The sequence below is a fragment of the Panthera uncia genome, chromosome X (assembly GCF_023721935.1).
Source record: "Panthera uncia isolate 11264 chromosome X, Puncia_PCG_1.0, whole genome shotgun sequence".
NCBI classification, from domain to species: Eukaryota; Metazoa; Chordata; class Mammalia; order Carnivora; family Felidae; genus Panthera; species Panthera uncia.
Window position 1 is genome coordinate 1,405,299 of NC_064817.1, and position 26,950 is coordinate 1,432,248.

Sequence of the window (26,950 nt, forward strand, 5' to 3'; positions counted from 1 at the left end):
GGATTATCTTGTGCGCACGCACACACGCGTGTGTGTGTGTGTGTTCCTTCTTGTCTTTCTGGAGTTGCTTTCATCACAGAGCTTGTCCGTCTTGCAACCTTTGTCTGCCCACACACTTTGCTGTTCCCACTGGCCTCTCATGAATTTCATCCCACGTCCTGTGGGTTTTCATCATGTTATGACAACCATTGCCGGGTTGAATGCAGGAACGATTTCTCATCGCGAGGTGTCGTTACTGCTTCTGCACAGTGCCCCACCCCCCACCTTTCTCCAGTCCCAAAGGTCTACTGATGACATCCATTAGTGGCTTGAGCACAGCTTCTCTGCTTTACGCAGAAATTCTGTGTCCTGGCGTATTCTGAATTTTTAGAAGGACGTCTGTGTTTTGGAATCTTTTCCAGGGTCAAGTTACTTTCCTTGTATCTAAGCTTTGGGCGTCTCTTTTTTGGTGGGATTACTGGGTGCGGGCAAGGGGAACGGTTGATGTGTCTTTGGGGTGTGTTGGACCGGATCGGGTCTGCTTTGTTAGAGGCGTGGAGAGGGGTTGGATTCTTGGAAAGTGAGGACCCTGTTGGGCTGTTCCCCAGAGGGGTTTGGATGCCTCCTGAGCGTGTGGACCCTCCCGCTGTCCTGCCTCACAGCCTCCTCCCCGCGGGACGTACACGTGTCCCATTGGAGGGGACGGGAGCTGTGAGGGAATTCGCCATCCAAACCGTTGACTGTGCCATCCACGTGTTGTTTCTTGTATAAACAACAGCAAGACCTCATCCTTTCCTTCTTGTGGTTCTTATGTTCATTGGGCAGAACTCCCAACACCAGAGTGTGGTATCACAGGCACACAGAGACACAGCGCTCATGTGCACCACCAAGGGACACACGAAAACACATCCATGCACAAACACATACGCACACACATATGCACTCACACACCCAGGTATACGGACGCATAGGTACATCCTTATATGCACACACATGGTCCCTTTTCAAAAAAAAGAAAAAGAAATCCTGTCATCTCAGTTTGCTGAGACATTTTTTCAAGAAGGCTCCACGCTGGTCACGGACCTTGAAGTCATGACTCTGAGGTCAAGATCTGCGCTGAGACCAAGAGTCGGATGCTTAACCGACTGAGCCATCCAGGTGCCCCAAGGGATTTGTTTTTTTTTTTTAGTGGTGGATGTTTATGAGTTGTGTCAAGTGGTCTGAGAATGACTTTGACCGCTGAGGTCAGGTATTACACTAACCAGTTTCATACTGGTGATCTGTGAAGCCTTCAAACTGATCTGCTCTCAGAGCCGTAGCTCACTGTCTATGGGGTTGCTTGGCATGACACCAGATGCCCCAGTTAGATTTGGATTCCGGATAAGCAACACGTCCTTTTCCCCGTGTGAGCTTACCCATGCAGTGTCTGGGACATGTTGCACGAAAATGAACATGGCTCGTTTCGTTGACATTCACAGTGAGCTGGGCATCTACTTGCTAAATCTGCAATCCTATGAGCTGGGATTTCACCCCATGTGTTATAGAGCAATCCGTTTAGTGTCTCCCCCCGAGAGCCTGCGTGGACGGGGCTGACGTCAAGGTAGTGGCTGCGGGACGCACGCCTCTGTGTGCCGTGCTAACACGGGCGTGTTGTTCTCCAAGTCTATCCTGGTCTGCGAGCCTGGGTGCAGATTGTGGCAGCATCGGCATGGGCAGTGTTTCCTGGGAGGAGACTTCTTTGCCCCGGCTGGCTGTCGGGTCCCGAAGCCAGGACTCAGCCTCACAAATATCACTGCCGTGGCCCACGGTGCTTCAGCCTGTCCGCGGGGTCCCTTGTGCCACTGGGGAGGAATCGAACACACTTCTCCAGGACCACTAGAGACCCAAATGGTTTCCTACAGTGCCTTTGAGGGAGCCAGCCGATGTATCTGCATTGTCACATTTCCTTTATGATTGATGTTGGCCGCTTTTCAAACGTGTTTGTTCCAAACACAGCAAGCTGCTTCTTTATCTGGGGCGTAAATCACGGAGCAGGTGTCCTTTGGGGCGTGCCAGGATCCAAGTGCTGGGTGGCAATGGCTAAGTTCCCAGCGTTTTTACGATTTCTAATTTATGATTTTCTCCTGTCCTGTGTGGATTTCTCCGAGCAACCCCGCACCCTCTCACCTTCCTGAAAGGCACCTTCAGTCCAAGACTTACCTTTCCAAGATCCCTCCAACTCCTCAGCATCCCGGGTAGAATTCCTTCCATGTTCTCATCTGTGTCCTCATTTCAACCGAGGATGCATTCAGCTGTTCCTGTGTGATCTTTTATCCCACCTTGTCACTTCTACATTTCCCTCCTGTTCTGGAATTCAAGAGTCTCTGTTGAGCAACAAGGCATGCCACTCAGCTTTATAATGCCCATGTGTACCATAGATATCAAATGCTTCGCTGGCATCTGCTAAAATTTCATTGCACGAATGTAGTTTTGCTCAAAGGTGCAACCACTAGGTCTCCAACATCTGTGGGGGGAGTCTCGCTACTTTCCATACAGGGTTATTCTGAGTGTGTTGTTTATTGCAAACATGATGTGCGTTGTTAAGGCTTCCCTGACACTGGATATTGATAGGCAACGTTGTTATGTCAGAAAGGCAGAGGAGGGTTTGTGCTTGTTTGCTTGGTTTGGCCCAGACTATGGTCCACATCAGAGAGGAGCGGAACTCTTGTGTTCTCATGGACTTTGCTCGCCTCACTAATTAATCATCGGTTATCTGGCTGACGCATGTTTCTTGTCTAGATCTGGTTATGCGTCACTTGGGATGGTTTGCGGAAACTTCACCACCTGATCGTCTTGAAGCATGATGATGCTGGCCCCTTTTTAGGGGGACACCCCAAATTATCAAGGGACGTGGGCAGGGACACTATGCCCAACAGGATCATGAATGGTTGCCTCTACTCAACATCATGTTCAAGTGTCCTGTGAGGGCTTATATCTTAAGATTCATGTATGTCTCAAGAGGGACTTGGGAGGCTCAGTCAGTTAAGTATCTCAGTTGCGCTCAGGTCATGATCTTGCGGTCCAGGAGTTCGAGCCCCACATCAGGCTTTGTGCTGACAGCTCAGAGCCTGGAGCTGCCTCTCCACTGCTCACGTTCTGTCTCTCTTTATCTTTCAAAATTGAATAAACATTAAGAAAAGATTCATGTGTTTCAAGGATAGTAGCCAAGTGCCACATGGTATATTGGTATGTCCTCTGTGGTACGCATCCTGGAGAATGGGTTCAGAACTTCTTAACACATGATTTTTGGTCTTTTTAGACAATTCCAATGCAGAGTTCCCCAGGGAACAAAGGCGCCCTGGGGATAATCTGTATGTTGGGTCTGACGGTCTAGGATCTGGTATCTACAGTTGATGGAGTCACGCAGTAGCACCTTGAATAAAATATCCCATCTCAAACACATACACACACACACACACACACACACACACACACACACACTATGTTCTGGTGAAACAGGGCTCTATGATGACAATCTGTGTAGCTAATCCCCAGGCAAACTGCTCTGGTTTGTTTAACTGGGTGTTCATGATATTTTCTTCAGGGGTAGGATGACAATGCCTTGGTTCTTATACACCCAGATCTGTCCATCATGCGGAAGAGTGGCTGTTTCACTCTGCTTCACTTAGTGCGTAATGGCGATGTTGACAAATAGTAGGTCCACGAGCCCCCAGATTACTCCCCAAACTTTACCTTGCCAAACAGAATTCAGAAATAAGCCTGGGGGTCAGGGAGAGGTATTTTCTCTCCGTTAGTTGGGTTCACAGATCGCCCCGAGGCAATGCCAGAGTTCCTGAAGTCATCAGAATCCAACGGACAGGATCAAGCAATGACTCTTCCGGAGGAGGGCTGGCCTTTTTCGTCTTGATGAATCATTTTGGTGCTAGTCACAGATAAGAACAATCAGCTACTGCAAGGAAGGTTGCAAGTGTTTCGCTGACTGTAATTCCCCCCCTCCCTTCCCTGGGCTTGTATCAGGAGATGCAAATCAGGGAGGCAAATCAGGTTGCCTCATTTGTGTCTCAAAAATCTGAACCATCTGGGTGGGCAGAGCGTGGACCGGCCTCCCCATCAGAGAGACAGGTGGTAAGAGGTAAGAGGTAAGACGTTCAGCTAAAGACTCCAGGCGGCTGCTGAGGAGAACCAAGTGTTCTTCAAGACCTCCTTCTTGTTTTGTCCCGGACATCAGGGAGACCACACTGTGGACCGGTGAGTCAAGGAAGCTTTGTGAGGCTGCACGTGTGGGACACTTCTCACTTCTCGCTTAGTTTCTGTCATCATGGGCAGAGGTGGGATTTTGGACACCCCTTTGGCTGACTCTTTTCTAGAACCCAATGGACCAGCTTAGGCATTGAAAGGTTGATTCCAAACCAGTGTTTGTTTGAGTCACCTTCTCTCCGTTCTCCCTGCTTCCTTTCCATTTCTTAGCCAACGGCTCGTTCTCTGTGGTCTCTGGTGGCATCTCGTTAGGGGCAAGACAGATTGATAAAGGAGATGTTCTTATTATGTTCTCCATATTATTTTAAGTACAAATTGGAGTGACAGCTTGCATGTGGGAGATGGGTATCTGTTTTCTTTCACTGCAATATATTTCGCTGTTGTAATCATGTGCTTATCATAGTTCCCACCCTCTTTATATGCAAGGATTAGCTATCCATAGGTTACCGTAGAGTCGTATGAATTTGCGCTGACACAAAACCAAATTAGTAGCTTCATTGAAGTAATTACCTCTCTTCAGGGGACCCAAATTCATCCCACCTAGATGTTCTGAGCATAAGCCCTTGTGTTCAGCTGCTCCTCAAGACTATACTGCCATCCAGACGTGTTTTAATAAAGCTTTAGAGACTAAGCCAATTGTCTCAAGAGGCAGAAAGAAGCAGGTGGACCCAGGACCTGGCACCTAAGGATGAGCTCCTTAAAAATAAACTATGAGCAGTAGGTCATTAACGATGGAAAGGTCATATCTTGATAGATTTGGAAAACCAGTCTGAAATGTTGGAAGTAGCAATAATGGCTTTGTAATCTCATGAGGGTTTCATAATGGGGACTCATGTAATGAGTGTGGCAATAACACATGTTTATGTTTTTCAGCACATTTTTCCTCTGGCCAAAGAAAATAATAGGAAGCCACTCGGCACTGTATCATGAAGCTCAGGTGAGGGAAGTTGCTGTTGTGCAAGTGTGTTGAATCTAATGGACACTCTGGGGACATCTGTGAATTCCCCAGGTTTATAGATTCTGTTATTTATAGGTGACAGCCATTCCTGGGTAGGGTTGGCCATAGATGTCTACACTGATGTTCTGGATTCAGTAAGTCTAAGACAAAATAGGTGAAATGACGTCAAAACAGGATGCGAGAAAAGCAACTCAATGTGGCTGGTGTTGTTTCCAAATGTTTATACAAAGGTTCTGGGAGCAGAGGAAGGTTAGTGACCATTTGCTTCCTCCCTCCCAGAGGAAATCTTTGAGGTGGGTCTTCAGACATGAATAAAAACCAGACGGAAATAATACAATTAATAGTTCAAGCACCCAATATTCATTACCTGCTAATTGAGTAGGGACCCGGTGGGAAGGGTATTATATATTTCTCCGGGAAAATGGGGATTTTGTTGGGGGCTGAGCAAAATCGTGAAGCAGACTAAACTAGTCTTCAGATTCCAGGGTGCTCCTTTTCCACCATTCAGGTCTTCAACCATGTTCTCCCTTCTCCTTTGCCCTGGGGTTGGTTTCTCTTTGTTTGGCTTGCTGTTTTCCTTCCCTCCAACCAAATGTCCCTTCAGCAAAACTCTGTGCCCACCCGCGTTTGAATTCCAGTGCAAAGGAAAGTCGGCGGGGTCCTTCTTCCAGGGATGTGACCTCAGGAGTTTTACTGCCCCTGATGTAAGAAATGTTTTGTCTTCAAGTAAATGGTTTCAGACTTCATGTCCTGAAGGAGCATTTTGTGTGTGTGAGCAGGAAACCCAGGGGAGCCTCTCTTTGCACGTTGTGGGCCCCATTCGACAGTGGCAGTCAATGCTTGGGAAGAGACATTCTCGAGGCTCGCCTGTTCCTCGGGAGATTGCCTGGTCTCCCGTGAGCCCTGCTGCATTCATGGGGACACGGTAATGGGAAGTAGCTCTTGAAGCCATCCTTGTAAAATCCATTGTCCCTTCTCAGGATCCTCGCCATCGCTCTGTGTTGGACTTGTTTCCTCCTAAGCCCACGTGGGGCCCAGGAGGTGCATGAGGACAAGCCGAATATTGTCCTGATGATAGTGGACGATCTTGGGATCGGTGACTTGGGCTGCTTTGGCAATGACACGATGAGGTATGGCTTCGAGTTGAGCTTTGCTATTTCACTTGTTGTCTAGGCTTGGGAGGTTGATAACGTTTTATGACTACATCATGTGGAAAACCAAACTCATGGGATGGAATTTGCCTTTAAAAGAAGCCCATAATATTAAAATCAGGACCGTCTGGACTTGAATCTTGATTCTGCACTTACTGGTTCTGAAATCTGGCACAAGTTACTTGACTTCTGTGTGTCTTTCTTATCTTTCTTATCGGTCAAGCGTGCAGGTGAGCAGTGTACAGGTGTGGGCTCACAGATGCAAGGCATTTAGAGTAGTTACCTACCATGTCCTGAGCCCTCTGCGATACGCACTTTTATGATGAGCGACGATTTTTACACATACTTTTTCTCGGCGGGACTGGACATTGCACCCTTCCTAATTCTGGAAGCCAACAGACCTTTTACGGGGAGGTGCTTGTATTGTAAGAATGGGCATTCTGAAGGAAAAAAATGTACATGAAATAGACTCAGAGCTTTGTGGTAGGCAACAAAACGAACCATGGCAGGCCATGTACATGAGTAATGCCTACGCCAAGGCTTAGGAGTGCATCAGGGCTAGACGTGTGAAGTCTATATGTGGAAATCAACAATTCCATATTGTCCCATCTTCTCTCTTATGAAGAAAGCCAGGTCTCATTACATTTTACTGGGTTCCAGCCAGGGGGCTGTCTCTCTTCTGTACAGTCTGTCTGATTTTCTCCAACCTCCACACACCTTTCTAGGGAATCATGAGGCAGAGGTTGCAAACTTTGTCTGGAGCAAAGACGTCTGTCTATAGAGCCTGTGCATTGAACTTGTCGTTGGGTCTATTACTTGCTAGGCATAACTAAAGTGTGTAAGTCATTAGCCTTAATTCATCAGCCCATAAACACAGAAGTATTTTTACATATATTTTATTTTAAAGAAATTTTAATGTTTATTTATTTTTGAGAGAGAGAGACAGAGAGAGAGAGAGAGAGAGAGAGAGAGAGAGAGAGTGGGGGAGGGGCAGAAAGAGACACAGAATCCAAAGCCAGCTCCAGGCTCTGAGCTGTCAGCAGAGGCTCCGATGCAGGGCTTGAACCCATGAACCTGTGAGATCATGACCTGAGCTGAAGTCAGATGCTCAACTGACTGAGCCACCCGGGCGCCCCAATTTTACATATATCTTAAAAGGCAGTGCCATTAAATGTACTCATTGAATATATGCAGTAGATACCACATTGCAGAACCAAATTATATCGACTGTGCAATACACAGCCACTGCCTAAAACCTCAGCTGTGTTTTCTCCACGATGCGGGCAGAAACCAGGCAATTAGGCGATGTGTGCAGTTACTTTTTCTCTGATTCTGAGCTCAGGGAATCACAGCAAACAGAGCCGTTGGTTTCTGTCTCTCTCTCTCTCTGTCCCCTCTTGTCCCCTCTGCAATTCCCCTCTGTCTCTCTTTCCAGGACTCCTAACATCGACCGCTTAGCAAGGGAAGGCGTACAACTGAAACACCACATCTCCGCAGCGTCAATGTGCACCCCAAGCCGGGCCGCCTTCCTCACGGGAAGATACCCCATCCGATCAGGTGTGTAGATGGACGCACCTCTGCTACTCTCTGTGAACATGTTAAGCCACGAGGAAGTGAGTAGGTGACTAGGTCATTTCGAAAAGTTTGCCCCAAAAAGGGCAGACACACGTCCATGCACACACAGCTGCGGACGTCTGTGTGGAAAGCACTGCTCTCCTAGTCAACCCAAGCCCACCCTGCGTGGCTGAGTTATGTCTATTCACCTAGAGTTGAATGTTTCTCCTCGGTGGCCTGCAATCAGGCGTAGGCAGGACTTTCCATCCCAGGGCAAGAACGAGAAGCTGTCTCAGAAGGACATAACGTACAGAACACGCCTACGCTAATCCGGGCTGTCATGAGGATGTCCTAGCACAATGTCTCAAACGTTCATCACCCATTTCAACCATTGTATGGATGCAACAGGCTTTGCTTATCTGTCCCTTGATTGACTAACCATTGGATTGTTTCTGGCTTTGGGCTCTTACGAAAAGTTCTGTTGTGTACTTGCCCAGACACATGTTTGACTCATTTTCAGATCTTTTGAGGTTGATGATATCTGGCTTAGCGGGTGCTAGGGCGCATCAGGTCCAGTGAACGTTAACTCTTTATTCTTTTTTTCTTCTTGTAGTACACTTCTATGTGATTTGACTCTCTTTTTTCTTCTGTGCTGCTCACTTTATGTAAATTCGGAGAAGTTCAAAACCTAGATGTCCACTTGTCCCGGATGCCCCAGTGTCAGGTTTTTCACAGACATTTGGCTTATCCATCTTTTCTACAAATACTAAAACTTATTATCAGAAACACACACACACACACACATTGTAGGATTTCAGGTTTTCGTGATTTCATTTTTTGGCTCTTTTACCGACACAATGATTCCCCTGCCAAGAGTAGGCCTGTGTTAGTGGTTCAGTCACGTGTGTCTACTGAAATGACACCCTGTCCTGTTGTAAATTTGCAAGAGGCTACGTGTAGAGTGTCATTTGAGTGGTGTGCTTGTGGTATCTGGTAGTGTCGTGCGTGTGTGTGCAAGCGGGTAAGGGGTGCGTCATGGGGCCCGGTGTGAGTTCTGTCTGCAGGACGTGATTTTCCTCGCCCACGTGATGGTTTTGTTGTTCCTCTCTCGTCATGTCTGCGTCTTCCAACTCCTGAACTCCCCGTGACTCCCTCTCCTCTCCATCTCACGGGAACCTACTCACTGCGCGTGCCTTCTGCTTTTTGCTTTTCTTTTCCCATCCCGTCTAGGAATGGTTTCTAACAGAGTGAGCCGTGTGATCTCCACGCTCGGAGCTCCTGCTGGACTCCCTCGCAATGAGACAACATTTGCAGCCTTACTGAAGAGGCAAGGGTATAGTACGGCATTGATAGGTAAGAAGCGACCACGGGCATGCCTCGTTTACTACAAAGGAATAATCTGCGTCGTTCTATGCTCGATGTGGTTTTCTTGGAAACCCTTTGTTTCCAAAGAAGCATGCATCTTGGCTGTGGCAGAGAAGTCCCTCCGTGTGATATCGACTCTATATCCACCACTCTGTGGGCTACCTGTGAGCTTTCTCTTTACTTTCCAAAATTAACCCTGCTTAATCTATCATACGGTCTTTCCCAAGGAAACGTGTTCCCTGTGTCCTCCAGAATTCTTCATCATGCTTTGTTCACCTGGGACCATCTGCCCTAATGCCCCCTGACCAACACACACACATTTCTTCCTAAACGACGCCCGTTCACTCTTTTCAGACAGAATTCAGGCATGACGGAAGACCACTTCCCACCAGACCCCCAGTTCTTGCCAGATGGCCACCCCACGTGCTTCTGTATAATCCTGTGTTCTTTGTCTTTGCATAGAACTCTGTATGATACTGTGATTTCTACATTATTCTCTGCAGACTCTGGAATACATCAACCATTCACCACACAACACTTGTGAAGTGTGACAAGCTCTCTCAAGAACACACAAATAGCTTTATGCATCAACTAATGACTCCGTAAACTAATGACTCCGTAAAAAAGTCTATGCCCTATAACCATCACCCAAATAGAAAAAAAAATATTTAAAAACTGACTTTTGAGAAATGTCAACAACCTGTATCTGTCACTCCAATCAAGTGCAGCTACACCTACTGTCTTTATTTGAGAGCCTGGGTTTCAATTGGCTTGAGAATAACATCCTAGTTTAAAGTTTACTTATTTATTTTGAGAGAGAGAGAGAGAGAGAGAGAGAGAGCAGGGGAGGGGGGCAGAGAAAGAGGGAGAGAGAGAATCCCAAGTAGGCTCTGTGCTGTCAGTGACAGTAAGATCATGACTTAAGCCAAGAGTTGGACGCTTAACTGACTGAACCACCTGGGTATCTCCAGAATAACATGCTATTTTCTTTTCTTTTCTCTTCTTCTTATTTATTATTGAGACACAGAGAGAGACAGAGCATGAACAGGGGAGGGGCAGAGAGAGGAGGAGACACAGAATCGGAAGCAGGCTCCAGGCTCTGAGGTGTCAGCACAGAGCCTGATGTGGGGCTCGAACTCACAAACTGTGAGATCATGACCTGATCCGAAGTCAGATGCTTAACTGACTGAGCCACCCAGGCGCCCCTAACATGCTATTTTAAATTGACTTTTGTAACCAATTTGACATTGATCAGAGGAGACAGTCTTCATGGAGGTGCAGGACAGGAAAGCCTGGGCCAGTAGTCCTGGTTCTCATGTGCTTAGTCCCTCAGGTGCTCCGAGATGTGAATCTGCATCCTTCATGTGGCCCTAACTCCATGGGGGGAACCATTAATGGTTTAGTGGATACACATGATCAGATTCTGTTACAGTCCTCATGTTAACAGGACAAACATGGATCTTTCTGTTACCATTCAAAACGTGTGGCAAGTTTTATCAAATAAAGTTCAGTGAAGTTTAGTGGGAGACTCTGGGATTTCCAGCCAGCCATCTATCCAACCATCTACTCATGCATGCCTGGTCCATTCTCCATCATTTATCTACATCTACTAACTATCTATCTGTCATCTATCTATCTATCTATCTATCCATCTATTCTCTATATCTATCTGTTACCTATGTGTCCGTCCATCCATCCACCCACACATCCACTCATCTATCATATATCTATCTGTCCACCTATGTATGCATATATACATTACCCATCTGTTTGCCATGATTTTATTTGTATTTATCATTATATATCTATGTACTATCTCTACCCACCCACCATCTATTCGTCATGTATCATTTATCTTATCTCTATCATTTATTTTTATGGCTATAATTTACATCTATCTATCTATCTATCTATCTAATCTATCCATCGTGCAACCATGCATCCATCTATCCATCCATCATACCCATCCATCCATCCATCCATCCTTCATATCTATCCATCTATAATATCTATCTATCTATCCATCATATCTATCTATCTATCTATCTAATCTATCCATTGTCCATCCATCCATCCATCCATCCATTCATCCAACCATCCATCCATCTATCCATCCATCCATCCATCATATCTATCATCTATCTATCCATCATATCTATCATCTATCTATATATGTATCCATCCATCCATCCATCATATCTATCTATCTATCTATCTATCCATCGTCTGTCCATCTATCCATCCACTCATACATCTATCCATTCATCTGCCACTCATGTATCCATCTATCCATCTTATATCATATGTATCTCATCATCTAATATCTATTTATCTACTTAGCTACTCACCTGTCTATCCATCATCTATAGTCTACACTGACTCTCTCATGTCTTCATCTTTGTGGCTATGACTTTTTTTCTTCCTGTGAACGAGAAACTGCCCAGTTCACATCCTTGCTGCAAACTCACAAGTGTGTTTTCCTCCCTTTAATTTTCATCCTATTTGGTCACTCACAACCAGGTCTTGACACAGATTTTTGTGCAGTAAAGAAGTCACACAGTGTTGGTGGTGTGTGTGCATATTATGCATTATTTGTCTGTTTGTCATTTCAGGCAAATGGCACGAAGGCTTAAACTGTGATTCCCGACATGACCACTGCCATCACCCATATAATTATGGGTTTGATTACTTCTATGGCATGCCATTCACTCTGTTTGAGCCTTGCTGGCCGGATCCCTCGCGTGACACGGAATTAGCCATCGGGCGCAAAGTCTGGCTCTGCATTCAGCTGGTCGCCGTTGCTGCACTCACGGCTGCCTTGGGGAAGCTGAGTCGCTTGATCTGTCTTCCCTGGTCCTTCATCTTCTCCATGATTCTTTTTATTTTTCTGCTGGGCTACTTTTGGTTCTCCAGTTACAAATCCCCTCTGTACTGGGATTGCCTCCTCATGCGCGAGCACGAGATCACTGAACAGCCGATGAAGGCAGAGCGTGCTGGCTCCATCATGGTGAGGGAGGCGACTTCATTTATGGAAAGGTAAAAGTCATTTTCTTTCAAAATCCATGTATTTTAATGGATTTAACAATGAGTATTTTAAAGACAGGAGTCTTTTTAAAACATATATATATATATATATATATATATATATTTTAACATATATAATATGTTATATTATATATATAACATATATAAAACATATATATATATATATATATATATTTTAACATGAAATTTATTGTCAAATTGGTTTCCTTACAACACCCAGTGCCTATCCCAACAGGTGCACTCCTCAATGCCCATCACCCACTTTCCCTCTCCCCCACCCCCCCATCAACCCTCAGTTTGTTCTCAGTCTCTTATGGTTTGGCCCCTTCCCTCTCTAACTTTTTTTTTTCTCCTTCCCCTCCCCCATGGTCTTCTGTTAAGTTTCTCAGGATCCACATAAGAGTGAACACATATGGTATCTGTCTTTCTCTGTATGGCTTATTTCACTTAGCATCACACTTTCCAGTTCCATCCACGTTGCTACAAAGGGCCATATTTCATTCTTTCTCATTGCCACGTAGTATTCCATTGTATATATAAACCACAATTTCTTTATCCATTCATCAGTTGATGGACATTTAGCCTCTTTCCATAGTTTGGCTATTGTTGAAAGTGCTGCTATAAACATTGGGCTACAAGTGCCCCTATGCATCAGTACTCCTGTATCCCTTGGGTGAATTCCTAGCAGTGCTATTGCTGGGTCATAGGGTAGATCTATTGTTAATTTTTTGAGGAACCTGCACAGTTTTCCAGAGTGGCTGCACCAGTTTGCATTCCCACCAGCAGTGCAAGAGGGTTCCTGTTTCTCCACATCCTCGCCAGCATCTATAGTCTCCTGATTTGCTCATTTGAGCCCCTGTGACTGGCATGAGGTGATATCTCAGTGTGGTTTTGATTTGTATTTCCCTGATGAGGATTGATGCTGAGCATCTTTTCATGTGCCTGTTGGCCATTTGGATAAGACAGGAGTCTTTTAAAAACCATAAGAGAATGAGTGTTTTTTAAAAATAAAAGGTGATGGTTTGAACAATGTTGACTTAAGAAATGGAATATTGCTAGTTAGGGCTAGACAATACAATAGTGCGTGTTTTGGAGTTCACATGCACTCTTCAGGAAGTGCCTGAGGAGGTGGTATCTCATTTGAGTTCCTCTTATTAAAATCACAATATCTCTGTTGGCCTCGAAATTCAGATTTGGTCAGACCAAGCAGGTAGACTCACACTAGACTGAGACTTACAAAACTGGCTTATTAATTTGCAATGCATATTGTTTGTATATTAATGTACAATGGGAAATGTATTTGCCAGGAAACAGATAGTAGAGTAAGTTGGCCATTGCATTTTTTTTCCTGTTAGGGAAAAAACTTTTTGAGAAGTTAAAATCAGAGGGCTTATCACTGAGCATGTGATACATAAGGGATTTTATTCCACTTAGGGCAGTGGTGATCGTTAGAGAGTCCTATGCATCCCAAACATAATCACTGGAAAGTTTTCAAGGGAGCCACATTTAGAAACATCTAGCTGATGGATCTTTTTTCAGAAAAAGGCTGTGAACACATTTTTTTGCTCACCTTTTGTCTTTACTGATCACCATCCTGGGGTCTGGGCTTTGAGGACAAGTACACATTTAGTGATGACATTAGATGTACAAGCCCATGATAAGAAATAGGGTAATGGGCATTAGTTCAGGGTGCTATCAGTCCAAACTGTAGGAACCTTCCAAGATATCAGGGAACCATACTTGAGAAGACATGTTAACTAAATCCTGAAAGGTAAGCAAGAACAAGACGAACAAGGGGCCAGGCATTCCCAAATAAAGCTGAAGCAGAAGGAAGATACGTCCTCGGCTAAGCAGGGACACACAGAACGCAAACGCCACTCTAAGAAACTTCGGCTGCAATGAAATATGGAAACGCAAAGAAAGGGAAAAAAATGAATTAAAAAGGAAGTTGTGCCACGGTGAGTTGGATTAGGGTAGTGTGAAATGGAATTCCCTAGAAACTTCACATCCATCTGGAAGCCCAGAATCTGATGTTACTTTGGAATTGGGTCTTTGGAGATATGATTTGTGAAGATGAGGTCATCACAGGGTAGGGATCTGTAAGCTAGTGTGTTTGACTGCCCTGTAGAGTTGATTGCTGATATAAAGTATCTTGGGCCATGTGTGGCTAGCTTTGTCCTTACCCCATAGGCCACGAGGACACAAAACAAATTTGTACTCTCAGACAGAGAGAGAGATCAAACCGTCTTTGCCTTGTAGATGCAATGCAATGGCTGGTTTCATCAGGGCAAACGCCTTATTCCCTGGTAACTTCCACATGTGCAGAGGCATAGGTGTTTTGCACAGGGACACACTGGCAGGTTGCAAGGTGGGTCCGTCACACTGAAAGCTCAAGACGAGTGATTCTGTTCCACTCGTGCTGTCGCTTACCATTTACATTAGTACATCAGGAGCAAATGCTGGGGTGTGGAAATGGACTCCCGTCACCAAAACCTGTGCTGAGTTTCAGAAGGTCTATACGATCTATCATGGCACCATGTTGAAGGGGAATGCGGACCCGAAGATTCGGAAGCCATTCTGTTGACTAGCGATGTGGCCGTGAACAGGTGGCATAGATTCGAGATTGCTAGAGATCCCTTTTATCTGGATTCTCAGTGTGTGAGTTTCCTCTGGCTGCTGGAACACATTTCCGCAGTGGGGGTGGCTCAGAGCGTCACAGATTTGTTATTTGATGGTTCTGGAGGTCAGGAACCCCAAACTCATCTTATGGCACTGGAATCAAGGCTTTGGGTGGACGGGCTCATTCCGGGAGGTTTTAGGGAAGAGTGTTCTTTGTTCCACGTTGGAGAGACTGCAGACTTTCCTTGGCTTGTAGCTCTCTCCCTGCATCTCAGCTTCCATTACCTCCTACCCACATCATGTTTGTCTGATTGTGTCCTTATTGCTTCCCTCTCGTAAGGAACCTTGTAATTGCATTGGGTCCACACCCAGATAATCCAGGATTATCCACCCACTGTCTCAGGATCCTGAACCTGATTGTATCTACAGATTCCCTTTGGCCACGCAAGGTGGCATCTGTATAATCTCATTCTTCACTAGCACATATAGCAGCTTCCTTGGGCTCCAAGGACAAAGTACCAGAAACGGAGGGGCTTGAAACAGCAGAAACGTACTCTCTGTGAGCTGTGGACACTGGAAAAGTCCCAAAGGAAGGTGTCAGCTGGGCTGTGCTCCCTGAGAATGTTGTGAGGGGAGCATCGTTCCTGGCGTCCTCTAGCTTCTGGTGGCTGCTGTCGGTGCTGGGTGTTCCTTGGCGTGTCCGTACATGACCCCGACCTCTGCCTCTGATTTCCCAAAGCCTCCTTCCCCTGTGTGCGTTTCCATATCTGCGAACCATCCGTTTCTTTGAAGGACACCTGTTCTTGCATTCTGGCCCCACCTTACCCCGGGATGACCTCACCTCCACTAATTACATCCCCAAAGACTCCATTGGCAAATGCCATGACATTCCAAGCTTCCAGATGGGCTTCAATTTTGGAGGGACACCAGCCATTCTGCCCAGCTCACCCTGGTGCAACTTCATTACGATGATGATGATGATTTCATTACTTCCCCTCATGACATGTCATCAGAGGAGAAATTTCCCAAAGACTCGCATTTGAGTCGTGCACTGTTTAGCTGAGGACCTGCCTTCCCGGAGGATCGTCAGGGCTCGAAGTAGGTCAGCCTTGTCTTCCGTGTCCTCACAGGAAGGGCCAAAGGTGTGGGGACGGCTTGCCAAGATGTCTCTGTCCGTGCTTGCTCGTGGGTTGTGAAAGAGTTGGCATCCCTTGGGTCTGTTGGATATGACTCTGGCCTGCAGATTTCGTCAGCCCTGGGAAAGCGTGGGGCTGTGTCAGGTGGGGTCACTGAGACTGCAGCCGTCCTGCATGTGTCCCCGGCGGCGGTCCGGACGCTGGGGGATGCTGGAGTCCAGCGCAGCCACAATGCCACCTGGTGCATGCATCGCCTCTCTTAGGGTAGGCAGAGGAGGGACGGTCCCGCTAACTGTGGTTCCCTTTCCCGGACTTTGCAAACTCACGAGCCATGTGACTGATGTGTCCTCAGGCACCGTGAGGGACCGTTCCTTCTTGTGTTCTCCTTTCTGCACGTCCACGTGCCGCTTCCCACGACCACCGAGTTCATCGGCACCAGCAAGCACGGCTTGTATGGGGACAACGTTCAGGAGATGGACTTCATGGTGGGTAAGTGGCACAGGATGTAGGGACATGGGAAGCCCGGGCTTTGATAGTCGAGGACAGCCTCATGCAGTCCCCAGCCAGCCTCAACGATGCCACAGGTGCCAGCCCTCGACAAACTTCCCACAAAAGCACGCTCAGTGCTTCCCTGTCAGTGTGAGTCCCGGTGTTTCTGTCACACGTGTATTAGTTGGCACATCGGGTTCAGGGTTTCCTCCGGGGAAACACAGAAACGCACGCGAGGCTGGCCTCCCTGGTGGGCAGCACGAAATGGATTTCGGGGAACAGAGAGAGACGCCTTGGAAATCAAGCTTGTGAATTCACAGTCTTCAAAATACAGAAATGATTGAAACATTATTAGAAATAGAAATAGTATTGAACGAAATACAGGCACACAGGTCTGTGTTTATGCAGGCATAGGTATGCACATGAGTGTGTGTGTGTGTGTGTGTGTGTGTGTCTGAAACTAACTCCAACTGAGGATGGGGTCAGTAGAAACAAAAAAAAGAACAAAAACAAATCCGATTTGCTTTAATATTGTAAATCAATAGAAAGTGTTCGAAATATCTAAGCGTGGGTACTCACGGGCCATGTATATGCTGTCTGTCCAGGCAGACGTGAGCCTTCAGGATAAATAATCACGTTTCCATATGTCATTTCAGAAATAGTAAAAAAAAAAAAAAAAAAGTTTGTTTTTCTTCAACATACCCATCCTGGAAACTATATCAAAACCCAAAATCCCAAAAATCTCTGATCTCCGTGTTACAATGTTTTCTTAGGTTTTCTTGGTTACCGCCTGTAGGAGTCTGAGGGCTTACAGGATGCATTAGAAGAACCTAACCATGTTTCCTCGTCTCCCTCCATATAACTTCCTGCCCTACAGCACCTGCCACTTCACAGGTGTTTGGAAAGCTCCAGAAACTCCCCACCCCCACCCCATCTGGCTTCCTGCTTCCTCAAACCTGCCTAGAGGCTTTCAATGCAAATAACATTCCCTACTCGACCCAGGGGAAATCCTCTGGTTGGTACCTAGTTAGTAAGGCATCCAAAATGAGTCCCAGAGAATTCAGTAGCTCAGAGCAGGTTCATGGAGAATGGGAGGGGACGGTGAGAGTCCAAGGTGAGGCGGACAGATGGGACAGGCGAGCAGGAGGAGAGGCTTGGCTGGCCCTACGTGCAGAGCAGTGGTGATGGCTGGGAGTGGGTTATGGGTTGGGTGTGTTGGGCAGGTCCCCTGGGCAGGGCGGCAGGAGCCCAGGAGAGGACACAATTGTCTGAGAAAGTCATACGCACACACACATCTCAGGATAAGTCACAACATGCTCATTTAAAGTGTAAATGGCGTCTGGGTGGTTCAGTCAGTTATGAGTCCGACTCTTGGTTTCGGCTCTGGTCATGATCTCATGGTTCGTGAGTTCTCTGCTGTCTGCACAGAGCCCATCTGGGATCCTCTGTCTCCCTCTCTCTGCCCCTGCCCTACTTGTGCTCGCTTTCTCAAAAATATAACAAAAAAAATTATGAATTAGGGAGTAACCATGAAAATACATGATTCCCAACATCAACTTAAATATATACTTCACATATATAATATATAACATAAAATGTACATAGATCATTAGTAATTGTATATCCTGTACTATATAATAGAAGAAATACATGGATCATCAGTATATTATATTATTAATAGCATGCTAAATTAATACGTACTATAGCAATAATATATAATAATATAGACATTAAGATAATATATAAGATATTGAGGGGCGCCTGGGTGGCTCAGTCGGTTAACGTCCGACTTCGGCTCAGGTCGTGGTCTTACGTTTCATGAGTTCGAGTCCTTCGTTGGGCTCTGTGCTGACAGCTCAGAGCCTGGAACCTGCTTTGGATTCTGTGCTCTGCCCCTCCCCTGCTCACACTCTGCCTCTCTCTGTCTCACAAATAAATAAAGATTAAAAAAAGATATTGAGATCATTATATAGTATACTCCTAGTATAGAATTAGTGTAATAGTATATTTAGTTTATTATGCTTATATATATATGTATATACTCTAATATACATGTACATACATAAATACGTAATTCTTTCTCTTTCTGTTAAAAATAACCCATTTCAAGATACAGTGGGTGATAGGCTACGATTCATAGTAGCTCCAATACCCATTATCAATATATAGAAATATGTTCAGAAAGTAGGTGACCACATTGCAGACACCTGACTCATACAAGAAGACTTTCATGAATGGAAATATACCAGGTTCTGGGTGGGCACAGTGACTCTTATAAAATATTAGTGATTCCAAAATTAATATCGAGGCCCAAGTCGAATCTAATGAAAGTCTTAATTACTCTTACATGGTGAGCCCTCCTTACCAAGTGCCTGAGGGACGTCTGACAGGACGCCAGTTGAAGGAAAGTGTCAAATCTCACTTTTATGGTTGCAAAGAAAGCACTATCGAAAATAAACCTTAAAACACTAAATGACATGCAGAAGATTTGACTTTCAGATCAGGGATGCCGAAACAGGTAGCCGAGAAGACGGTCCAACGAGGAGGAGAATGTAGCAGGGAGGTCACTAACGCACAGTGGCAGGGATGGGATACGTCGGGCAAAATTGGTGTTGGGGTTGCATTGAGCTCCCCCCCACCCAAAAAAAGGTCCACGTTGTAAGTGCTGGAATCTGTTACATGTGACAGTGTTTGGAAATAGAGGCTTTGCAGATGGAATCAAGGTATGGTGACGTCATAAGAGTGGGTGCTTGCAAGAAGGGACAGGTGACCTTGCAAGAAGATAAGAGGTGGGGACACAGAGACCCACAGAGGATGTGTGTGCCGTGTGAAGGCCCAGACACGTGCACATGTGTGCACACACACACAGGCACACACACACACGGATCACATATAGCACATGAGCACAGAGCTAGTAAAACACAGGGAAGTCACGACACAGGCAAAGAGCGCTAGGCCTCACGAAATGCCAAAAACGTACCCAAAAGTAGCATGCCTCAGGCTCCTTGCAAACAGAGGAACAATTAGCATCAATGTCATGTTTCATTCCTGAATAAAGGAGTCCACGGAAATCAAGAATAGAAATAATGACGCCCCCAAAAGAAAAATCAGCAAAAGCAAAACATGACTTAGGGGTCACCAATATAAATGTTGGCATCTGCATCACAAAGTCTTTAAAAAATAAATACGATTAAGCAATAATATAGCGATGGGTAATAGTAATGATAATAAAAAATAAATCAATTTTTATTAGTAATGTAACATAATCGTCCGTCCAACACGAGATGTGGAGGAGGAATTGAGAAGAAGTTCACAACCACACATTGTTCTGGAGCTCACACTATCACCCACCGTAAGCAGGGTGCATTGTGAATGAGAAACATTTTTGCAATGACTCCCGCAGAAGCAACACAGACTAACATTATAGCCCAAGGCTCATCATGACATTCATTACACGTGTCCCTTCTCTTTTCTTTTCTTTTCTTTTCTTCTTTCTTTCTTTCTTTCTTTTTCTTTCTTCTTTTCCTTCCTTCCTTCCTTCCTTCCTTCCCTCCTTCTTTCCTTCTTTCTTTCTTTTTTACTATTTCAGGCAAGCTTCTTGATGCCATTGATGATTTCGGTGTGAGGAACCACACACTCGTCTACTTTACATCAGACCACGGCGGACATTTGGAGGCACGGGTGGGCCACGCCCAGGTCGGGGGATGGAATGGAATATACAAAGGTGAGGAGGGGGATGGTGAGCCGGGTCTGGTTGTAAGTAAGCTCTCTCGTGCTCATGATAATGGAAATCTGTGAACTGAGCCGACTGATGCATGAAAAAGTGAACAAGTTCATTTTGTTTGGCTCTGGGTAAAATAACGTGCTAACCAAGGAAATTGACCTTAAGTTTGTCACGATTTCTGGGGAAATTAGCCCCCAGGGTTGGTACTCTGCTGAAGGGACATCTAGAAATCTGCCTGCCTGGAAACCCTGTGAGTTTATAAAGTATTACCATAACCATGTGCCTTTGCACAACTCTGCCAATGAACTGAATATCTATCTACTCATTGATTACATTTATAAGGCTGTCGAAATAAGACTCGATATGGAAAAATCTGGTAGCCAGGGTATGGAGGACAAAAAGCAGAGGCTCCTGGGTTATTAAGGAAGATTCGGTGCTGTCTTGTAAGGATATGGCTTAGCACACACAGAAGCAAGCATGTCTCTGGTTGTGTCATTAAATGCACAGGTAACGACTCCTTGTCCTGATGCAACATTTAGTGCATGAAAACACGTTCCATTAGGCCATGTTGTCCTGGTCTGTATAATACTTACCCTGCTGTGAAGAGAAAATTGTCTGGAAAATTGTCTGGAAACGTGTTAGCATGGGTATTTAAAGGCAGTTCAAAGTGTTTTCTAGAGGAAAATATTAATGATATTCATGCTTTCCTATTGAATGCAGAACAACTGAATCTATAATTGTATGAACGATAATAATACAGATTCAGTAGGAAATAATGTTTTTGTGTGAATAGGGTCGTCCCTGTCTCAGTCTGGCTGTGGGGCATCAGTGCACAAGTGAAGTGCACGCTTAGGAAATCAAATAAATCCCATGAGGAAATTGGGATTTCAATTTCAATTTCAAATTCTTGAAATTCTATTTTTGCCTATCAGGATATTTTTTAAAAATCTCCATTTCTGAACATGCTGTGATTGAGTAATTTAATGAAATAATAAGAATCCACGAACACCGTAGGATGGCCATTCTTCCTGGTTTGCTCAAGAGAATCCTGGTTTATGCCTGTTGTCGCGGGGTCATTGCTGACTCCTACGCGCATTCTCTAGAATGCCCTGGGTTGGGTAATAAATTTGCATAAATCCATACTATTCCATTCAACGTGTGTTCATGCATTCTGGATTCAGCAGTGACCAAAAGCAGTGAATCCCTGCCTTCAGGAAATTTACGTTGTCGTGAAGGGTGGCATACCAGGAAAAAGAAAAGAATGAGTAAATTCTAGGATATGTTAGTAAATCTGCAAACAAAAAAAAAAAAGCCTGAAAAAATTCTAGGATGGGGATGTCATTTGATCAGAAGTGTGCCTGCAGAAATGACAGAGAGAGTACCTCTGGAGCAAAGGTGTGAAGGAGGCTGGGGCCGAGGCAGGTGTATATGTGGGGTAACAGCCGTACGGGCGAAGGCAATAGCCAGTGCTAATACGCCATATTGAATACAATCAGTTATTCAATTGAACACCTATCAGCAGCCCAAGGAAAAAGAATTGCATGGACACGTACCCGTGACCCGTTCAGAGTTCTGCACAGTGCTGGCTCCGAGCACATCGTCCGTACTATTAATTTTTAAATTCATTTGAGCACATTTTAAATACATCTGAATACATTTAAGTATATTTTAAATAGTAGAAATACATTTCAAATACATTTTTATTTTATTTATTTATTTATTTATTTATTTTTTCAATATATGAAATTTATTGTCAAATTGGTTTCCATACAACACCCAGTGCCCATCCCAAAAGGTGCCCTCCTCAATACCCATCACCCACCCTCCCCTGCCTCCCATCAAATACATTTTTAAACACTTTTGCCCCCACGACTGTTTTACCTGGACGTCTGTCGCCTCACCCTGTAGGTGGGAAAGGCATGGCCGGCTGGGAAGGTGGAATCCGCGTCCCGGGACTGGTCCGCTGGCCGGGAAGGTTACCAGCTGGGAAAGTGATCGAGGAACCCACGAGTATGATGGACGTTTTCCCCACGCTGGCGGCCGTGTCAGGAAGCACGGTCCCTCAGGACAGGTGATGTCATACCGTCTGTTCACGCCATTGTGGTTCTCAGAGCGTTCGGGACACAGGCAGCATACTCTGTCTCAACACGTACCTAAAAGATTTGGGTTCGTGCGTGGCTGTGCCTCTTGAACATCATGGGTGCACGAGACACCGGTCTCAGACACTGTGCGGTTTTCACTGGGGAGGTTTGGGGATGAGCAGTCCCCTGGATTCTGCTGCGCAAGATCCGGAGGCTGATGTGAAGGTAAGACGTTGCATGGAGACTCGAATGCCTATCGTGATTTTCAATCCCACCAGGAGGAGACCCTTCCTACTGAATCCTAACACTCCCTGGAGACAACGGACCAAGGCAACCTTGCAGGCGCCTTTTGGATAGTTTATTCTAGCGGATCCAACCCACTGACACGTCTTCGTCATAAGCCCAAAGACTGATTGTAATGTTTCCATATTCACCTAGTTCTGAAGGAAAGTAAAATAAATCCCAAAGCAAATTAGAAACAGCAGCAAAGAAAGACCAACTTATTTTTTTTTAACCTTCATTTTAGGGAATAATAGGACTTATTGAGAATTTATATAAAATAGTAACAGAATACAGTTCTGGTCTCCTAAGAAATATATTTATTGATTTGAGCTAAATGATCCATTATTTTTAGAGAGAGAGAGAGAGAGGGAGACACAGAATTCAAAGCAGGCTTCAGGGGCTCTGAGCTGTCAGCACAGAGCCTGATGTGGGGCTTGAACTCATGAACCATGAGATCATGACCTGAGCCGAAGTTGGGTGCTTAACCAACTGAGCCATCCAGGCTCCCCTAAATGATCCATTTTTTTAAAACCATAGTAATATTAGTGAAGAAGTAGTGTTTTTCTTTAAAGTAGGCTTCATGACCAGTGAGGAGTCCAACACGGGGTTTGAACTCAAAAACCATGAGATCAAGACCTGAGCTCCTGAGCTGAGATCAAGAGTCGGGCACGTAACTGACTGAGCCACCCAGGTGCCCCTGTACCTTTTTACTTAATTGAGCTGATCACAGTCATAAAAATAATTTTCTAAGACATCAGTGGGGTGCACTGACTTTGGGACATTGGTATAATCTATATATTGGACTCAAAGTGTTCTGCAGAATTACAACCCCAAGAAATATTGTCCTCTGATCCCTGATTAGGATTTCCTTCCTAGAATTGATTTGCTTTTTATTTTTTGCAGAATTAGTTCTAAAAACATCTTATCTTTATTCCCAGTACTTTTTTTACTCTTCAGTGGAAAACTGAGCTGAGAGGCTCCATGAGATTCTGAAAGGCATGTGTGCTTTGAAGAAAGAAACTTGGCTTTTATGATGAAAGTTGCATTGGATGTTTGCACAGAGGTCTTTGGGTAGACATCAATTTTTATTTCTTTGGAGTAAATGACCAAGAGCAGGAAATCTGGGTCATAGTATCAATAAATGTTTATGAGAAACTCTCAGATGGACTTTCAAAATGGCAGCCCCATTTGGCATTCCCACCAGCGATATGTATGATTTCCAGTGGCTCCACATTCTTGGCCACACTTGCTATGGCCATTCTTTTCCATCTTATATAATAACGATGCAGTTGAATCTGATCATGCTGTTAATTTGTGTTTCCCTAAGGACTAATGCTGTTGGACACATCTCCATGTGCTTATTGGTCCATCCGTGTCCATTCTTTGCCAAGTGTCTGTTCCAACCATTTGTCCATTTTTGTTTTGTTAAACTGGGCATTTTATTTTCTTCTTGTTGAATTGTGAGAGTTCTTTATATATTCTGAACACAAGTTTTTCATCAGATCTGCATTTTGCCAGTCCTATCTTCCATTCTGTGGCTTCTGTTCGTTCTCTTAGCTTGCAGTTTTCAATTTTGATAAGGGTCAATTTACTTTTTTAAAAATTTTTAAAATTTTTAAAAATTTTTTGTAAATGTTTGTTTTTTTTTTTCTTTTTGAGAGATATTTCATGCACTCAAGCAGGGGAAGGGCAGAGAAGAGAGAGAGAATCCCAAGCAGGCTCCATGCTCAGCACGGAGCCCGATGCTGGGCTTGATCCCCCCAATTGTGAGATCGTGACCTGAGCCGAAACCAAGAGTTGTGTGCTTAACCAACTGGCCATGCAGGCACCTCTTTTGTTCTTTTATAGATTGTAATTTTTGTAATATATCTAAATTGCATTTTTCTATTCAAAGGTCACAAAGACTTCCTGCTATGATTTCTTCTTGTGTTTTTTTTTTTTTTTTCAGTTTCAGGTTTTACATTTAGGCTTATGGTCCATATTGAGATGATTTTTTATATAGTGTGAGGTATGGGTTGAGATTTATTTTTCTTGCATTTAGATATTTAATCGTTCTAGTGACATTTATGGAAAGACAGTTCTTCCTTGACTAGATAACCTTGGACATTTGTTGAGAATCAATTGACCGACATATGTATTGGTCTGTTTCTTGGATTGTCTCCTGTTTCACTGATTCATATGCCCACCCTTATGACCTTACTACACTGGCTTGATTAGTCTTTCTTTGTACTAAATTTTGGAATGATTTAGTATGAATCCTCAAACTAGTTCCTTCTTTTTAACAATTATTTGTTCGTTCTCCCATGTAAATTTTAGAACATGTTGCTCACTTTGTGCAAAAGACCCTTTAGGGATTTTGGTTGAGTTTGCATTAAATCTATAGATCAGCTTGTTGAAAATTGACATCTTAACAATTTTGCGTCTTCCAGTCTATGGACATTGTACATCTCTTGGACATTCAGTTCTCTTATCAGATGTTTTGTGGCTTTGGGACACAAAATTTTAACATTGGAAACCGTGTTTTGTGATGCTGTAGTGAATGCTAGTTTAAAAAAATGGATTTCCTAGGTGTTCATTGCTAAGATATAGAGATAAAATTCTATACTTGTGACCTTGCTAAACTAAATTAGTGCACAGAACTCTTAAGGGATTATCAACACAGGCAATCATTGTATCTGAGAATAAAGAGAGTGTTCATTCTTTCATGATCATTTTTAGGATTATCTGACACTTATTATTGTATTTCTTATGACAAGGTAGGTTTTATTATTACTGTTTTCTAACATGAGGTAGAAGATCCTTTTTTCTAATATAAGAGAAAAAGTATAAGATTTTTTTAGAGGTTCTATAAGATTTCCTGTAAAAGTAGAAAGGCAATTGCTCATGAAATTGTGATTTGGTTGTATTTTGTTTGTTTGTTTGTTTGCTTCCTTGAATGTTTATTTTTGAGAGAGAGAGAGACAGCAGGGCAGGGGCAGAGAGCTAGAGAAAGAGAGAAAGGGCAGGAGAGAGTTAGAGAGAGAGAGAGAGAGAGAGAGAGAGAGAGGGAATCCCAAACAGGCTATTGCAGAACCTGATGTAGGGCTCGAACTCATGAACCGCGAGATCATGACCGGAGTCGAAATCAAGAGTCAGACGCTTAACTGATGGAGCCATCCAGGCGTCCCATGAATGTCATCCTTCAAACAGCCCAGTGGTCAGCTTCCCCTTGCCTGATGCCCTTTGCATGTGTTTGCAGGGTGATCGATGGCCAGGACCTCATGCCTTTGCTTCAGGGAGATGTCGAGCGCTCAGAGCATGAGTTCTTGTTCCACTACTGTGGTGCCTTTCTCCACGCAGCACGCTGGCATCCAAAGGACAGTGAGTACATGAGCCCCTGCTTGCTATGGACGCCAAGATTATAGCCACTCAAGTCCATTCTCAACACTTTGTTGAGACAAGTCCATTTATTCTAGGGTGGCCACTGAAAACACCTTCTTTGAAATCATTCTAAGAATCACTGTCGTTAGAAAGGTAGGGGGTCATCTATAAGAAATAATACGTTTTGAGATGCAAAATGTGTGACAGATTCCAAGGATATATAAAATTATACCAGGGGAGTCTGATTTCTTAGTGTTGTTCTAAGGATGGAATGACATTTAGCCTTAACCTGTGGGCAAGGAGGAAGAACAGGGAAAATGCCTGAGAAGGTAGAACACAAGATGGGTTGGCACATGGGTTGGATGTCGCTGACGTGTCTTTTCTTGTCCAGGTGAGGCAGTGTGGAAGGTTCATTACGTGACACCTGTGTTCCAGCCGCCAGGAGCTCAAGGCTGCTATGAGACCCAATATTGCCGATGTTCGGGAAAACTGGTCACCTACCATGACCCTCCTCTGCTCTTTGACCTCACAAGGGACCCCTCTGAGTCCACACCTCTGACGCCAGACACGGAGCCCTCTTACAATGTGGTGATCCAGACGGTGGCCAATGCTGTGAAGGAACACAAGAAAAGCATCATTCCTGTCCGGCACCAGATTTCCGAATTGAATCAGGGCAACATATGGCTAAAGCCTTGCTGTGGGGTGTTCCCATTTTGTCTGTGTGACACAGAAGGGAACACATCTGCCGTGGGGGCATGAGGAAAAGATGGAGCACAGGCAGACAAAGTCAACCGATCGTGGCACCTGCAAAATTTCAAGGAAGGAATTGGAGAGCCCATGCGTTCATCTTCTGTTCCAGATTATTAAATGCCCATTGGTGGTGATGCTATCTGTCAACTTCTTCTCTGTTCTTGGGGATAAATGTGTATCTAGGTCCTGTGTGCACTGTT

General features: G+C 44.6%; 1 protein-coding gene across 1 annotated transcript; it reads left to right on the top strand.

Moving 5' to 3' along the window:
• The first annotated feature begins 5,162 nt into the window (after window positions 1–5,162).
• ARSF (arylsulfatase F) lies at window positions 5,163–26,902 on the top strand. The gene is made up of 10 exons (XM_049644873.1): window positions 5,163–5,173; window positions 6,175–6,324; window positions 7,781–7,902; window positions 9,130–9,252; window positions 11,877–12,300; window positions 16,417–16,553; window positions 20,143–20,277; window positions 22,186–22,348; window positions 25,879–26,000; window positions 26,392–26,902. Exons 1-10 carry the CDS (start codon window positions 5,163–5,165, stop codon window positions 26,757–26,759), a joined length of 1,755 nt encoding a protein of 584 aa, XP_049500830.1. The 3' UTR covers window positions 26,760–26,902.
• Window positions 26,903–26,950: the final 48 nt, after the last annotated feature.